Source organism: Oreochromis aureus, linkage group 8 (genome assembly GCF_013358895.1).
Source record: "Oreochromis aureus strain Israel breed Guangdong linkage group 8, ZZ_aureus, whole genome shotgun sequence".
NCBI lineage: Eukaryota > Metazoa > Chordata > Actinopteri > Cichliformes > Cichlidae > Oreochromis > Oreochromis aureus.
In genome coordinates, this window is record NC_052949.1 from 10,917,694 (window position 1) to 10,934,916 (window position 17,223).

General features: G+C 41.4%; 1 protein-coding gene across 1 annotated transcript in view; it reads right to left on the reverse strand.

Moving 5' to 3' along the window:
* Positions 1-17,223, reverse strand: part of LOC116328797 (protein kinase C epsilon type-like) — a 50,164-nt gene that overhangs the window by 3,744 nt on the left and 29,197 nt on the right. Inside the window, exons 3-13 of the mRNA XM_031750677.2 lie at positions 11,439-11,604; positions 11,318-11,352; positions 9,204-9,292; positions 8,458-8,587; positions 7,830-7,972; positions 6,474-6,576; positions 5,633-5,829; positions 2,658-2,831; positions 2,412-2,566; positions 2,054-2,192; positions 480-668 (exon numbers count right to left, since the gene is read on the reverse strand). Coding sequence (XP_031606537.1) covers positions 480-668; positions 2,054-2,192; positions 2,412-2,566; positions 2,658-2,831; positions 5,633-5,829; positions 6,474-6,576; positions 7,830-7,972; positions 8,458-8,587; positions 9,204-9,292; positions 11,318-11,352; positions 11,439-11,604 — 1,520 coding nt within the window. The remainder of the gene's footprint in view (positions 1-479; positions 669-2,053; positions 2,193-2,411; positions 2,567-2,657; positions 2,832-5,632; positions 5,830-6,473; positions 6,577-7,829; positions 7,973-8,457; positions 8,588-9,203; positions 9,293-11,317; positions 11,353-11,438; positions 11,605-17,223) is intronic.

Below are 17,223 nucleotides of genomic sequence, written 5' to 3' on the forward strand. Positions count from 1 at the left end.
CCCAGGCATTAACGGCTCTTTGTTTTTAGCATCCACAGAGTCACTGGCAGAGTGATCAAACAGGTCAGCAGAGTGCCGGTGTTATTTACTGCGTTGCTTTTGTTCTGCTGTCTGTTCAGCATTATAAGAGCACTTTGTGATTCACTGCAGTTTTATGATTGCATTTAACCTTTTTTTAATTCTCCTCAGTGTCGGAGGAAAGTGCAGCGTGACACCTTTGCATCAAGTGCACTTTGAGTTTGATTTGCTCGTGTGACGCTCTCAGGACAGAAATCTGAATGAAAGTTAAAACGGTGACCACAAGACTGAATTCTTTTCTTGCAGGAACAGTTTTTGCAAAGTTAATTGAATTAAACTGATTTTGATCAAAATCTACTAAATACAGTTAAAATAAACTAAGCTTTCATTGTAGAATCAAAAGGAATTGGTGATGAGAGCCCTAAAAAATGTCAGATAATGTTGGGAGAGACTTCACGTACCGCTCGGAGAATCGAAACAGCCTCTTTGCTGAGCCACACGGGGTAGAGGACATCGTCGTGGAGAATCGACTCAAACAAGTCGTCTTCATTATCGGCTTCGAACGGAGGCTGTCCGGCCATCATCTCATACATCAGCACCCCCAGGGCCCACCAGTCCACAGAGGCTCCGTACTCCAGCTCCTGCAGGATCTGAATTCAACCAAATGACACAGCTCAAGAATATTACGAGAAAATACATTTCTGCTTGCGTAACATCCTGCAAACAAATGTATTGAGGTGAAGAGCCTCAATAGGATGTACTTTATTCCACTTTAAGTGGTGTGGAAAAGCCAAAACAATGGATAGACCTAACTAATGTCATCAGCAGCAGGAGTGAAAGGGAAACTGAACTACTTAAAGATCATCTCCACACATGTTTAAGAGAGATAAAAAGTCTCTGCATTAATAATAATTTATCTTTGATATGCTTTTTGACTTCTTAAAAGCATATCTACTTAAAAATTATGCAAATAAAAGTTCCATGAATTTTTTTAACTGCTGCACTCAAGTTTTCTTAAACTCTAGTGTCCACCCTCAGCTGATGTGCACAAATACAGACTTGTGTAATACCCATGATAAGAGATTGCACGCAGATTTTGATCATTTCCTTATGTGTCATGAACACATGGCACTTCTGCCGGTGACATTTTTAGGCAATTTATCCAAAAAGTGTTTGAATGATTCCTTAACAAAGACTAAACATTATATTTGTAACCAAGGGGACTGAGAGTCCCCCAGAAGTTAATGACCCCACAGCACGCATGGTGCTGGAGCCAATAAATGCTTGTGATGACAGCGAAGTCACATGATCCTGAAATGAATGAAGATTTTACCCTTTCCCACTGAGCAACAGAGCCGGATGTTGATTGTTGTTAATATGATTGCTAGTCCTGAATGAAAGGGAGCTTAAGTTGGATAGACAGTATAAAACATGCACAACGTCTGGGTCTAAAATGTGGCCCAAAACTCTGATGTGCCCTAAACCTGTATTTTTTTAATGGCCAGCAGGGGGCAGTGCAGCAGGCTGCAAAAATGCTTATGGCTGCATAGAAATCTGTGGAAAACAACTTTCGCCTCCATTATTTTTGAATTCAAAAAACACTTTCTAATGAACTTATGGGCTCAACTGCAAATTTCAGTTCACACAGGGTAAAAAAAATGAAGCTTTGTAAATTATAGTCATTATTAGAACCAGACAAGTGGTTTGTGGGGTCCTGGCTACAGTCTGTCCGTCGCTCGTCACATAAGGTTTTAAAACAGCAAGACAGCAAAGATGAAAAACACTCAGCTCATGGCTTCATAATGGGACTTACATCTTTTATACATCAGTACAATACTTCTCATATATATATGTATTAGTCTGAATCTGTGATTTTAACTTAGAACAGATGAATGTTATCAGGACAGATGTTCAAATATCCAGGTGAAATATAATGTTGTTAATAGTTAATAGCTACTTAACAATACAAGGGTAAAAATATCCACCATTGTACCCTGTCAACATAAAGAAGTGCAGGGCCTTGAGTTAATCTCACCTCAGGGGCAATGTAGTCTGGGGTGCCACAGAAGGTGGTGGTAGTGACTCCGTTAATGATGCCCTCTTTACACATACCAAAGTCTGCCAGCTTACAGTGACCCTCTGCATCCAAGAGGATGTTGTCCAGCTTCAGATCCCTGTGACAGAAAGACACAGATATGCTATTAGCACCATCTACTTTCTGGGAAAGTTTGGTTCACTGGTGGAGGTCCATGCTGTAAACAGATAATAAGCACTGATGTTTTCTATGGCTTTTCAGACCAAAATAAAAAGATAAAATATAAACATATTTTTTCTCTTTGACAGTTAAGAATGACCTTGATGGAAAAACCAAACGAGGACAGCAGGGCGTTTACCTATAGATCACTCCGTTACGGTGCAGAAACATGAGGGCTGAGGTGACTTCGGCAGCGTAGAACCGAGAGCGAGGCTCATCGAACTTCCTGGATCGTTGAATCTGGAACATCAGATCTCCTCCATTCACATATTCCATTACAAAGAACAAACGGTCCTGCAGACAGAGGGAGGGACGGAGTGGTATTAGACAGGAAAAATGCAGTCAGCTGTTGAATCTGTACGTTTTGCTTCACACGTCAGCCTACCCGTGTCTGGAAACAGCAGTACAGCTGGGTGAGGTAGGGGTGTCGACGGGCGAGGGCCAGGATGCGCTTCTCGGTCATGGTGCAGTCCACGTCATCGTCCTGTAGGATGACGTCCTTCTTCAGAACTTTAACGGCGTAAACGTCTTCTGTCCCCTTCAGCTCCGCCAGCATCACCTGGATAAGAGATGCGCAGTATGAAACGGCACGCTCACACTGTTTATTCCACGGTCTCAGCGTTAACACCTTTTTTTTTTTTTACGGGGTCATTCGTTATCTGTGGGTGTTTCGAATTGTAGGCCTCTTGCATTACAACTGAGTGCAATCCATAGTTGCACGGTGATGAAGTGAAGCATTTGTACCACATGGGATTTATGATACATCAGCTGAATCATAATTCAGAATGAATGCAAACACAGATCAGGAGGCATCTGCTTCCACGTATAAGCTATGACTTACATTAATTATTTATTATATACACTGTCTTATATAGGCAGTGTTTGTTTTGTGAGCACTTTACCAGCACTTTGGTTGCTGTATTGAAATGAGCTCTAGAAATAAACTTAATCAGACTATCTGCCGACTCAATGTTGGGAGTGACGTTTAAAATTTAGGCTGATTTTGTTTACACCGACAAGCCAAAACCCAAACCCATCACTTCTTGATATGCTGTCTGTCCTTCATGTGCTCTGACCCAGTGAGGCATGGACTTCTAAAGGTGCCCTGGAGTTTTCTGGCACCAAAACAAAGATCCTGTAATTCCTGTAAGCTTCGGGCAGGCCTTGTTTGTCCATGCTTGGACCAACTTTATCCATCTGCAGCCTGCAAGACTACAGAACGCACACAAGTAATGCAGTAATGCCTACTACAGGACGCTTCAAACGCTTGTTACTTAAGGTGAGGATTAGGCGTCCTGGTGCGCTGGCACAACTCGCACGCTTTGGTTCCAAGTTACGTCCCGCACGTGCTTTTCATAGTAGGTTCAAGCACAGTTAGTATCCTAGGTAGATAAAGAGCAGATGCCCATTTCCTTAATCCTTAATTAGCCTTCTGCTTCTATTATTCACAAGTGTTTTATTTTTTTTATACCTCTTTGTTTCTTTTTCACACCTTTTCTCATTGTCTCTGTTTTAAAGAGTCTTTCATAATTTTTTAATGTTTCTCTGTTTTGAATATCTTGTGATTTTCTCCCTTGTTTTTAATACACTGCCTCACCAAAAAAACAAAAAGGTCACCACCTGGATTTAGTAAGCACATAGGTAAGAGCCTTCTATTGGATAATTACTGCAGTGATTAATAGGCTTCAGGTCTGCAACAGTGAGTAACTTCTTCTTTCTCCAAACCACCATATCGGAAGACATCTCCTCTGGTCCTGGAAAAGATGCTTCTTCGTTTCAGAAGGGTCAAGTTACTGCATCAAGCAAAGAACACAACAAAGAAGACTGCTGAAACCTCTAAAATTAGGTTAAGAAGTGCCAAAGGCATTACTGACAACCCGGAAGGATAGTGGTGAAACATCATCTTTGAGGAAGAAATGTAATCAGGAAGTAATCTTGAATAACTGCGACCAGACACCCCTTTGACTTTTGCTGAACTCGAGCGCTAAAAGGAAAGGGAAATAAGAGCATTTCAACAACGTGAAGAGAGCTTAATGGATCGGGGCTAAACGGCTGTGTACGCCTAACAAAACCGCTTATCAATAAAGCAAATCAGAAAAAAGGCTTCGGTTTGCTGGGAAGCAAACAGATTGTAAAAAGTGGAAAAAGGTGACATGGTCTGAGGAATCTGGATGTTTAATCTGTTTTCCAGAGCGATCAGTATATCTGAGTAAGAGGAGAGGTGGATGAAGCGATGAAACCTGTGGGAGCAGTGTTATGATCTGGGTTTGCGTCAGCTGGTCAGGTCTAGGTTGAGGAATGTTATGTGCCTGAAAACATTGGGCCAGCTGACTACCTGATTAGACTGAATCATTTTTCATCAACTGATTTTTTTCTCCCGACAGCACAGCCGCGTTCCAAGATTGCAATGACAGGAATCGTTAGGCTGAAACTGTGAAAGAGTTCAGCTCTGAACCCCACTGAAAATCTACATGTTGGAGCAGACTTTATCCAGGGGTCCCGACTCTCACATCTCCAAGAGACGGAGCTCTGGGGTGAACAATTGATGCATATCTGAATGAAAATAAATGAAGTGACATTGCACAAGCTTCTCAAAACGACGCCACAATGCAACAAAGTTAAAGGTGGTCCAATGAAATGCGAGTCCTCCCACTGTGCCAGACAATGGGAAACTGGCTCGGCTCGTTACTCAGACTGGGTCGTCTGGCTTTGTCAGTTTTGCTCAGATTCATCGTGTTCAATCACAGACTGCAATAGGTGTAAGATCATCAACATGAATCACTCCAGTGAGTGGTCATAATGTTTTAGCTCGTCGGTGTATTATAAAACGCAAGAGGGGGTTTACAGTGATAAAAATTATGAATCTAACAATATTATCTGAGTCTGGCTCTGTTTTTGGTCTCTAGCAGCTGATGATTGAAACAAATGGCTCTTTATCTGCTCAAAGCTCCAATATATTTACCAGCTAGTCTCTAACCTACCATCTGGTGTTGGGCAGGTAACCTACAGTAACTATACAAAGGTTTTACAGTGACCTGCTGCTGGACATTGTATCAACACGGTACCAATTAATTTTGCACCCCATAAAAAGAAAACAATAAGCAGAAAAATCTAAACTGCACACAAAGCACTGCATTTAAATTATAAATAAAAGCAGGTGCCTGAATCCAATGCAATGCACATGAGTCTATTTTGCTCCCCTGATATTATTCACTTCCCCTGATAATTCAGCTGTTATGAATAATGGGAACCCCGTGAACTGGTTGTTGATTTAAAAAAAAAAAAACAGTTTAATTATAAACATAACGAGGAACAAACAAATAAACATCCCCCTCGCCCGCCTCCTCTGAGCTCTCCCACCTTGCCGAAGCTGCCTTTGCCGAGAACCTTGATGAAGTTGAAATCCTTCAGGCTCCTCCTCTGGCTCTCTCCGTTCTGCCTGGCTGCCGAGGAGGACGAGGAAGAGGAGGTGGTGGAGGAGGAAGAGGAGGAGGAGTGCTGGGGTCCCTGCTGGTCGAGTGACAGCGCGTCCTGCAGGCGATCCAACTCTGCCAAGTCTGTGGGTGTCATCGGAAAAGCAGATCAGACATCAGCAAAAACAGGCTGGCTGCCTTTTCTCTTTTTTCCTGTCAGCGTTCAACTCAATTATACGGAAATAAGAGCTGTTTAGAAGCATTACACATTTGTTACTGATTGCTTTTCAATAAACTTTGAAAAAAACCCAAAACAAAACATGATAACATCCTCTGTTAAAACCTGGGATGATTCACTCCCCGGACCAGGGCGATTAAATAACAGCAGCGAGCGGCGCCGTTGTCATCGGCGTTTGGCTCGACGAGGACAAAAAGATGGGACGACTTCCACAAAGAGAAAGTTAACTTTTTTATTTCTCAGCTTGCAAAGTGTGATAATGCGATGACTAACTGTGACAAGCAAATGGTGGTGGGCGGTGGAGGGATAATTCAATTTTAGCTTGTTTTTAGAAGAAAAAAAAAAGAGAGAAAGAAAAAAACAATAACATTTAACTTATTTTTTAAAAGCAGCAACAATATTATCGCTGAAATGGAATGACTACCCCTCGCTGGTAGAATTAACACATTAAACCGCCCCCCTGCCGTACCCATCTCGAAGCGGGCTTTTAAACGTCTTTTTGTTGGTGTCGCGTGTGTGTTTTTTGGTGTGTGTGTGTGTGCCGTGTTACCCTGTTGTGAGGGGGAGGTGGGGACAGCTGGCTGGCTGAAGCTGTTCTCCTCAGTCTGAGAGTGCTCAGGAGGAGACTGGGGAGGGTCCTGCCCTGGAGTCAACTGAAGAAAGAGAGAGACACAGAGAGAGTCAACATGGCCGTGCCTTTGGGCTGACCTCTAAAAATCTGTTTCCTGAATCACGAGTCACGGAGGTGAATCCAAGTTTCTCCGTTGAAAATCGGAGCTTTAAAGCTGCTTTTTACACGTCCAACGCAGGCCTGAACTTTTAAAGGCATTACTAAACACGGGAGCACGTGAGAATACAAATGCGCAACGCAGTCGCTCCCACACAAAGTCTGTGTGATGTCTGATTGACCCAGTGTAAGAATAAAGCAGGTAATAGCTCGGTGAATTCACAGCGAGCGAGTGGGCGTCATGTGTCCTGCCTCCTGTGTGCTCTCCCTAACCCAAACCACGCGGAGTATTTACAGGAGTGAGAACTCATCTGAAACCGACTCCTGCCGTTGTGTGCCGCGTGTGAGTGAGGACATCTTTGAACAACGTCCCAAACTGATACTCCCGAGTCTGAAAAAAGCTTGTGCTTTTCATCCAACGGTAACAGAAACACATTCAGAGAAAAGCTTGAGATGCGTAGTTGGACAAATAGATGGACACCCTTTGAGATGCCTTAGGAGTAAAATGCAAAGATGTGCATCACACAATGATGAAAAACAGACGGTTAGCTGAGCTTCCCACAAACACTGGAAAAAAGAAGGAACCAGCAAGCTCCTTAATTAATGAAGCTCCTTAATTAGCACATTATACGTGTGACTCCACAGGTTAACCTGCCGGCCTCAGGGACGGTGCTACAGCCTGGGAAAAGTCCCAAATGCATCTTCTGTGCACATCTGAGGTGCTGGAGTTTATTTCCTCGGGTAGAACTCGAGCTCACCCCTGTACATACATGACAACGGTATTTCTCTCTATAAGGACTGAAACAAGTCTTTTCCCATATTATCTTCCTATTTCTCCACTATTACAAACAAGCACACACTGTGAAGCCTTCACACGGTGCTGTGTCTGCAATTTGCAGTCATATTTTCAGCAACCTTTTACTAACAGCCATTTGCACAAATACATAATTTCTTCCCATTTTTTTAACTGAATCTACAGAAGTACCAAAGATAGCACAGTTTGACGGGCAAAAAGTAATATTTTTGCACTAAGAAGGGGATTTTTGTGGAAACTGGACAAGTGGAGGACAACTTAAGTGGTAGGCCTAAAGAAAACGCAGCAGATGAGCAGTATTTAGAAGCCATGTCCTTAAGAAAAAGGAAAAATCCAGTAAAGACCTGACACGGGCGGCTTGTTACCTTCCTCCTACGCTGTGCAGTGTTGGAGATCTTGTCAGGTGTGACTCCCAGGTCAGACAGGACCTTGGCGATTCCTCGGGCGTCCACGCCACAGTTAGGAGCTACATTGGTCTCGCACCGCCTGTGCACATTCATCTTACACACTGTAAAAAAAAAAAGAAAATGTGAAAATTAAACACATAAACCATGTCTCCAGCTACTACAACCCAAGTGCTCATTAAAGGCATTTTACTTTGAAAATACAGAAATTAATCTGCAAATTAAAAATGTATATTCTTTAAAATACATTTAGTATAAAACACAAGTTCAGAGCAAGGAAGCCATTTTTGCATGACAAAAAACAAGTACAAGTGGTGGACTTTATTTGAGGATACCTCTGAAAATTAGATTAAAAACAAATTCTATGTGAGTATGTAGAGTCTATAGCAAAGGTCTAACACTGTTTTTATGGGAAAAAAGCACTAATTTTTCATTTGTTATCAAGTTTTAACAGATGTAATGAAAACACTGTTCCTCGTGGCATCCCTGTTTACATCATGTGGCTTTACCATGCAAATATGAGCACCTGGGTTGACATGATGTTTCCCCGTGGGCTCTCATGTAAATTCCCCACTGCTCATAAACTCACCTTTGCACTGCAGGCCCTGCCTCATGAGGCCCCACAGCAGGGAGCCGCAGTGGTCACAGAAAGTGGGGACCTTGTAGTTGTGGATACTGAACTTATGGGGCATATTAACACTGAACCGCTGTGAGCCCACCTGCAGAGGGAGACACACACAGAAGAACACACAGGCACACACACGGGGGCATTAACGAGAGGTCAGGGTGGCATTACCAGAGGAGCGTTCTTACACACATTACTTTAAGCAATAGATTTAGTCATCAGTGGCCTGAATGTTGACCGTCTCTGTTCATATTCAGTGTTTCTTTCATGATTCCTACTCTCTGAAACTGTGAGGATCAGCATTTAAAATAACAATAAAATCAAGTTTAATTTAAAAAAAAGTAAAATAATGCTAATTAAGTCAAATTAAAGTGAATTTTTTTCAATGCACAAGAGCAAACACGACCTGAGATGTATGTGCATTCTTGCTGTAGAAAAAGTATTAAAAGATCATTTGTATTTCTATTGCTGGGGTTAGGCTAACATAACCATTTAAAATAGTTGACAGTACAGGCAGCGCACAAGGTTCAAGTACTTGGTCTATCTTCATATGTACTCTTCACACTGTCTGTGTATGTTATGATTTATGAATAAAAATAATTAATCAACTTCAGTTGAGCCTTTAGTTAGCAAATAATGAACTGAGGGCCACTAAAAATCCTCTCATTCATGCAAAGTCCGTGCAGCTGAATGTTTGCAGACGTGTATACCTCCTCAGGTGTGTCCTCCTGCTTCTTCATGCCGGCACACTTGGTGATGATCAGCTCATGGCAGCGTTTGTGGACGACACACGTGCACACTAAAAGGCATTCACACACAATCTTGGTCAAATAAACACATTTTTGTTTTGAACAACAGATGTGTGAGAGGCAGAGGGACATCAGCTTTATCTTAAAGTGTGTTAATCTGAGTTTTCCAGCTGCAAACAAACAGTGAGCTATAAGAAAGACTTATCCGTTCTTATCATATCTCAGATCATATTTACACAAAAGTAAGTATGACCTGGGAGGCAAGTGTAGTTCAACAAAGCACTGCAATTCAGCCACACACTTCTTCGTGCCACTGCCGACCAATCCTGAAAGATGTGGTAGACCCACTTTAAATATCAATATGAAAAGGCAACTAACTAAAATTACAAATAATTACAGTCTACAACAGAATGTGGGTGAGTGAACATTACCACTGACAGCCACACATCCTCTGCGCTTCTCTTCATTAATGAGAAAGACCTCGATTAGGCCTACAAATCTAACACAAAAAAGACTTTGAAGAGTAGCTGAATATTGATTATTTAACAATATATTCCTTAACTTGTGTATATCTATCTATCCATATTTGTGCAGGTACTATTAGCCTGCTGACTGAGCTGCTTCCTATCTTAGCCGAAAGGGATTTTAATCGTGGGAGTTACATTTTCTGGGTTAAATGAATGAATGAAGGTTAAATGAATAAAAAGCACAAACAGAAGAATTTTCATAGGCAGCACAACTCACTAGGAGACATTAACAATGGATAATTCAGCAAAAACAGAATTAGTTTCCATTTTTCTTTGTTAATATCCATTACTTTCATATTCACAAGCAACGATTAGTCTACACAGACTGTGCAGTATAAGCAACACGTCAGCAGAAGCACATGATTAGCTTCTGTTCCCTTCTTCTATCTTTACAGGATGCACTCAGGTGTACTGTCGTATTGTCACAAAACAAAACAAAAACAACCCACATGAAACATTAAAAAGATGCTTTGGTTCGAGTGAAATTTGAGCCCATATGCGTCAATGAAAACTGCATAGCTCAACCACCTGCTGCGCAGAGAATCATTTAAACACCTAAAGACTATTTTGTTATCAAAATATCTTTATTATGATTACATATTTAAACCAGGGGAAAAAAGAAATGCACCGCGTTTAACCACAGACAGCTGTGTTGATAGAGGCATGCTGTTTAAACTACAGGTGAGACAATGAAATATGATCCAGGAAGTCCAGTTGGCGTACCAGATGAATGGATTTAAGGCTTATTTATCAAAGACCAAATTACTTCAGCACAGGCCTCGGTAGGGTTGTAGACTCCAGATGGACGGGCTGAACTGTTGAACTCATTCTTCATTCTTCATTAATGACTCAGTTATTTAATGTTTTGACTTTTAGTTGCTCCCATCTGACCAAATTCTCATTGGTTGAACGACCGACAGTATTAGTAATACGAATATGGTGAATATCATTCGAGTTTTAAAATAAAACTGGGTTAAAACGATGCGAAATGCTGAAAATATACACAAGTATTTAATGTTTAATGTATAAACCTGGCAGGAAGAGTACTCACAGACTCTGAGGATTTTTAAAACTCTTTAAAGTTGCCACAAATGTGAGGTTAACAGCAGATAAACTGCATTCACATTAAAGCAAAGGTAAGAGGCACAACTTTTGCTGGCTGCGCAGATTCAACCACTCCACCTTCACCTTTTCCACCGCTAAGCTGCATAACATCTTCCACCCGCACCTCCACAGTGTGCATTATGAAGTGAAGTAATGAAGTACCCTAAAGAGTCTGTTAAATAACACTACGAGTTCAAGCTGAATTTTTAGGATGTTTGCAAGCACAGAGAAGAAAAAAAGCCCGTGCATGTAATTTTTAATACTATTATGCTTCATTTTCTGCTCGTGTAACGCTGTAAATGCGTGGCTCTGGGGTGATGGCGTGGGACCAAATCACAGCTGTCACTCAGCAACATGAAATCCCTCTTGTGTTCTCATGTTTGAATAATAAATGATGCGTAATGTTACTTGAGAAATTGGAGTCTGCCGGAGAAAAGTACTCACCCTGACACTGGTATCCCTGCTTCCCCAGCACGCCCCTATCAGATCACACACAGAGGAGTCAGCATTTCAGTGGCATCACAGCAAGCGATGGTCAGATACATGCGATAGATGTTTCACCCACCAGATGAAATCTCTGCAGTGTGAGCAGTAGGTCGGCTGTCTAAGGTAGGTGGCCATGAACTTGTGTCCATTGACTTGATGGACGCGCCTACGGACGGCGCCCTGTCGCCGGCGAGGGCCGATCCTCTCGCGAAACACGCGTTCCTCATTCTCGTTGGTTCCTGAAGCTGCAGAGGAAAGAAAAACAGTCAAGGTGATGATGGTTACCAAAGAGGGATGTGCAGCAGAGCACTAAACAAATTTCCCACCTGTGGGACTAATAAAGGTCATCTTATCTTATCTGATTTGGACTGTCGCCTCACAGCCTGTGTGGGTTCTCTCCTCTACTTCCTCCCACAGTCCTAAGACATCCATGTGAGGTTAACTGGTGATTTTGAAATGGCCATAGGTGTGGATGGAAGCTAGATAAGGCTCTTAAGTGCTGAGAATAAAACGTCGTGTGAAAATGTGTGAAAAGGCAAACAGTTCTTGTGATGTCATGGCGTGATCATTATGATCAGACTAGAAAATTACTATACAAAGACCGGCCCTTTCCATATAACTAGTTTAAAACAATTATAGAAAATGTCTTTAGCTCTTTACTTTAAATCATTTTCAATTTTATTCACACAGCAGGCATTAGAGGGATTTTGTGTGTTATGTTTACTGATGTCCACATGACTTAATCAGCCAATTTCCAGTGTTTTCCACCATGACCAGTGACCAGCCGGTCAGCCTTCCATATGACTGATTGTGAGTTGGCCCATTTCGTGCATGTGGAACACACACACACTGGCACAGGTAAGTAAACGGTGTGAAAATGTGTACAACAGCAAACCTAGTGAGACACTTAATCTTTTTAAAGAAGCTAACAAAGGAAAAGTGGCTACAGCTAACCAGTGCTCAGACTGAGCTACCAGCCATGAGCCTCGGTATGAGCAACAAATCGAAGCAGGAAAATTAAGGGGATGAGGAAAAAAGAGGAATTTATAAATTTATATTGTTATCTTATTATTTTATAAACATACTTGTTTTGTTATATAAATCTGCTGCAGCTGATTGTGTTTTTTTAATTTGTTTTTTGCTGAAGAAAAATATGAAACTAAAGGAAAACATAAAGCTACAATAACTCTAGTCACAAGTATATGCGCAAAATGTAATCTTAATGATGCAACAGTCTGGTGTTAAAGAGCTGGATCAGTGACAACGTGCCAATCTATTCAGTGTTTTCCTTGTATACCGTCCACAGGTCAGCAGCAGGTAGCAGCAGAGCTCGGAGGAAGTTAACAGCAAAGGGTTGGCAGTTTGGAGCGTTTTCCACGCTCGCTATGTCAACAGCTTGTCTTTGTTTGTTTATAAACCATTTAACTTAACTGCAAACTGTGAGTCAAGTGAGTCGACATGACTGAGAAGCGCTGACGCGACATTGTTTTTGTTTCTCTTTCTCGCTCGTTCACTTTCGCCGGTTATGTTCGGTCAGAGACACATTACACGAAGCAGAAACTACAGGCAGGCTGGTCCAGTGTAACACCTGCTGGGAACCTTTCAGTGCATTTATGATAACGTAACATCCCGTCATGTTCAAATTATTATTTAACTTTGGTTGTCTCTTGTCAGGTCCACGTGCGACGTGTGCAGGAGCAGGAAAAACAGCATGCAGGAGCTTAATGACTCCCACACTGAGCTGAAAAGAATGAGTAAATTAGATGAATGCAGTTTTTTTTATTGTTTAAAGTGTTTGCTTTGTGCCTGTTGTTATATGCATATGTATTTATTTGTTAGGAAAAGAAAGTAGCCTGACGTTGTGTTACAGATAAAGAATCATTCCAAGTCTTTTCCTCACAGATATGAACACAGCTTATTAATTCAGTACTGGTATCAGGTCATTGCCAGCAGACCGCTGTAGTCAAGGTATCGGTATCATACTCGAAGTGGAAAAAGTTGGCCTCACAGTTCAATGTGCAAAAAAATGTCTTGAGTTTTGTGGTTTTCTGAGTCAGTCTTGGCTGAGAGTATTCACACACATCACTGAGCTGCTTCGATTGTACAAATAAGGATCATTTGCATCATGTTGCCGAGGACGTTTAATCATTCAGCGGCCTCTCATCTTCCTCTGTCACCCCCCCACCCCTTCTTTCTCACACAACACCCCACACCTACCAGCGGCCTATGCATACGTACGTGTGCGGGCTATTTATACTTTCATGTGTGGGCACTAAAACGAAGGATAGCATATTAAAATACTCCTCCTCAGCCAGCGCCATCCAATCAGGCGTTCACTTCCTCTCTGCATCTCCCCTGGAAGATAAATGCTTTCCGAGGGCAACCTTAAGACAAGAGAACCACCTCCACTCTCCCTCCCACGCGCGCTCCTTCTCTCCGCGCTCCTGTCCTAGTTTGCCTTTCTTTTCACTCGCCCAGCATCTCTCTCCAGGGTGCGTTATAGATGTGGTTACCGCTGAGCCTCTCCAGAGTTCGATTACAGACAGGCTGTCTAGGGACTCTGTGTGTGTGAGTGTGTGTGTAAGTGTGGGTTTTTGTGTGTAACTGTGTGTGTGTGTGAGATGCTGGTGTTGGTCAGGGTGGCAGCTAAACAGGCCATTACTGGGATCACTTTGTTTTACATAATACATCATCCATCTGTCTAGGACACACAAAGTCACACACACACACACGCGCGCACACACACACACACACACACACACACACAAACATGTTAACAAGAAGAGTTGAGGAGGCATAACAACAGGTAAGAGTTATCGCCGTAGAGACAAGCGTACTCTGGACAAGCCGGGTGGTCACCCAATAAATGTACACGTCACCACACACACATACACACATGCACAGACACACACATGCACATGCAAGCAGGCAATCCGCTTTTGAAGAAGGACCCGTAAGCAGGAAATCGTATCTAAATATAAATTAAAATTAAATTAAGAACAAAACAAAAAATTAGGTCGCATCCAGAAAAGAAGAAACAGCCGTGGAGATGGCCGCTCTAATGCCGAAGGAATTTATCGATATGTTTCTGGAAGTAAAGCTGAGCTGCTCAGAGAAAATGAAATGAAAGCACTGAAAAAAATAAAAGCGACACTTTGAACATCTTAAATAAGTTTGCAGATTAGTGGGCGATGCACCACATCGCTTTCTTTTGTGGTATTAAACAAATGTCTGCGTTTTTATTAAAATACTGAGGAATTTTAAACCCATTCCCCTGCAATTACTGCTTAATTGCTGGCATCGTGGGAAGACACACCAGAAATCTCAGTGTTCGTGCTTTCACCCCCGAAAAAACATTGATGTCAGGTGTGTCAGCTTCTTTTTAAATCCTAAATTAGACCGTAGATTCATGTGTGTAAACCTTGTTGGTTATTGTATTACTTTAGTGTTATTATTACTGTTATTACTGTTACTCATATAGTATTTGATACTAATGATATGCTGATCTGTCTCCATCCGCTATAGAGACCCCTTGTGAATAAGGAAGCAGTTAAAGGAAGCTTCTTTTTCCCCCATAGTATCGAGCTTGAAACTCTAGCATCGTGCCACCGTACTCGTTATACCTCCCAACATGCACCAGGTCTTCAGTGACCTGGTTAGGGTGAGGTTGGACATGCTAAACACACGATGGGTCACAAACTAGTCAGTGCTACCTTTGAAACCCCCTTTCTGCACTTCTTCAGTTACAAGAATTACATTTGCCAAAGAAGAGAAATTTCCATCTGAATCTTTGGTTAACCTAACCCGGTCATCACTGGCTCAGTGGATATGAAGTGCCTGAATTAGCAATTGGACAGAAACCGGATCAAATTTAACAAATTTAACTGCAAAGTTCAAATTTGCTTATCTTCTATTAACACAAATGGAAAGTGCAACACAGCATTGTGTAACTTTAAATGTCTGGTATTTCTCCTCTTAATGTAATGAATTTAAAATATTTTACATTGATATATATGCTTATATATTTTAGTATATCTAAACTTCAAAACTTTTTTCCCTTGATTACCAAAATGCAGCTAAACATTTACATTAAAAAGTAGTCAAAAACTAATAAAACAAACCGACATAAAGGCACGTTTTGTCTCATTCTTCAATTATCTGAGCATGTTTTTTATCTATAAGTATTTTGTATTGAGGAGACGGGAAAACGGAGAAAGAGAAAGGAAAGCCTGTGACTCTGAAGTTTTCTAGGAAAACAGGAAGGGCTTCGGGTTTGGAGTTGGGTTTTTTTACATTTCAAAGGAGGGAACTGGCAAGGATGCACACAGAGAAAAGGTTTTCTATCCAAAATACCTGGAACTTCTTCTCTCAGAAACCCTTTTCATAGTGCTGTTTGTCTGATTTCTGCTCTCTGCTTATAAAACATCTGCTCTTCCACCAAAGGAAAACCATCAGGAATGTGATTAAAAAAAATTGTAACAAGTTTTTATTTATTTAAAATGTGATCTATTTTACTCAATACTGAAATACATTTGTGTTTAACAAATGGACCAGAATGTCAGGAAAATACATAAAAATCTGTTAACCAATGTTGAGTCTTAAATATTTATGGAACAACAGGACTTCTGTGTGTGGGGTCACCGCCCACATCCTGCCACAGCCCGGCCACTCTGGTGAAGGCCCATGAAGATGCAGATGCCTCCTCTAAGTTCCTCCTGTTATCAACATATCTGAGTTAGCACTGAATTTGTTAGCACTCAAATCTACTATATACTAAACGGCTGTTAGCTGCTGTTAGCTGCTGTTAGCCGGTGTTAGGAAACATAATTTGAAGTGCGTCTAACACTGCTGAACTCAGACACAGAAACTGTCAGGACCTAATAATATAATAAAACTGCTTATCAGAGGCTTTTAGGACACACAAGCATACCATTAGCTGGCATAATCTTAACTTATAACCAGCTGTTGTCGCTGTTTAGCCGGCTCCCTGTTTGAAGACGGGAAAGTCACTTGTCTGATCTCCTGACACTACATAATTGCAACAATATCAGAAGTAAATAAACATGTTTATGCATGTTTTTGTGTGTTACAGCCCTGACTTCAGTTTAGGAGACAAAGCTTGAGGTGAGGAAATATTGCAGGGGGAGGCATAATGAGAAAGATATAATTCAATTATACATGTACAAATGTTAACTAGTCATATAGAGTTTGAAAGAGCTATTTCTGATCTTTACATTAACAGTAAGTTATAAGGCCTACTACACATGTGGCCGGTCTCTAGTCACATAGATAAAGTGCAATCAGGCGGAGCAGCGATGTCCACCTTGACCACTGTATTCAAGATGGCAGGCACCATGGTGGCCTCCACATCTATTTTTACTGGATTAATTCTAAGTTTAATTAAAATGCATCAGTGTCGTATCAGACTGTTTTAGTTGATTCAACGTCCATCCTTTATCTCCCCATGAATAATAAGCTCATGTGCTCTTTCCCATCCAGTACAGCAGATAAAACACACATAAAGCACTGATGCTGGCTGGTCATAAAAGTATTGGCGACTGCCTTTGTTACCCCTCAGCTTCCTAGTCGACACACCTATGGTACCAATTTGAAAATCCAAGATCGCCTCATTCAAGAGTTATCACCTTCATAAGACTTTTTTAAAAACTTGACCTCTGATCCCCGACCTTGAGGTTGAGGCCACCAGCATTCAAACCCGTCCAAGGTTTTTAGTAGATACATCTATGGCATCAATTTGAAAATCCTACGGACGAACTAATTGCCAAAAAAAATATAAAAGTCACCAATTTGGGATTTTTTTGGGCTTTAAAATGGATGAAAGAGGCAAACCTAAGGATGTAACC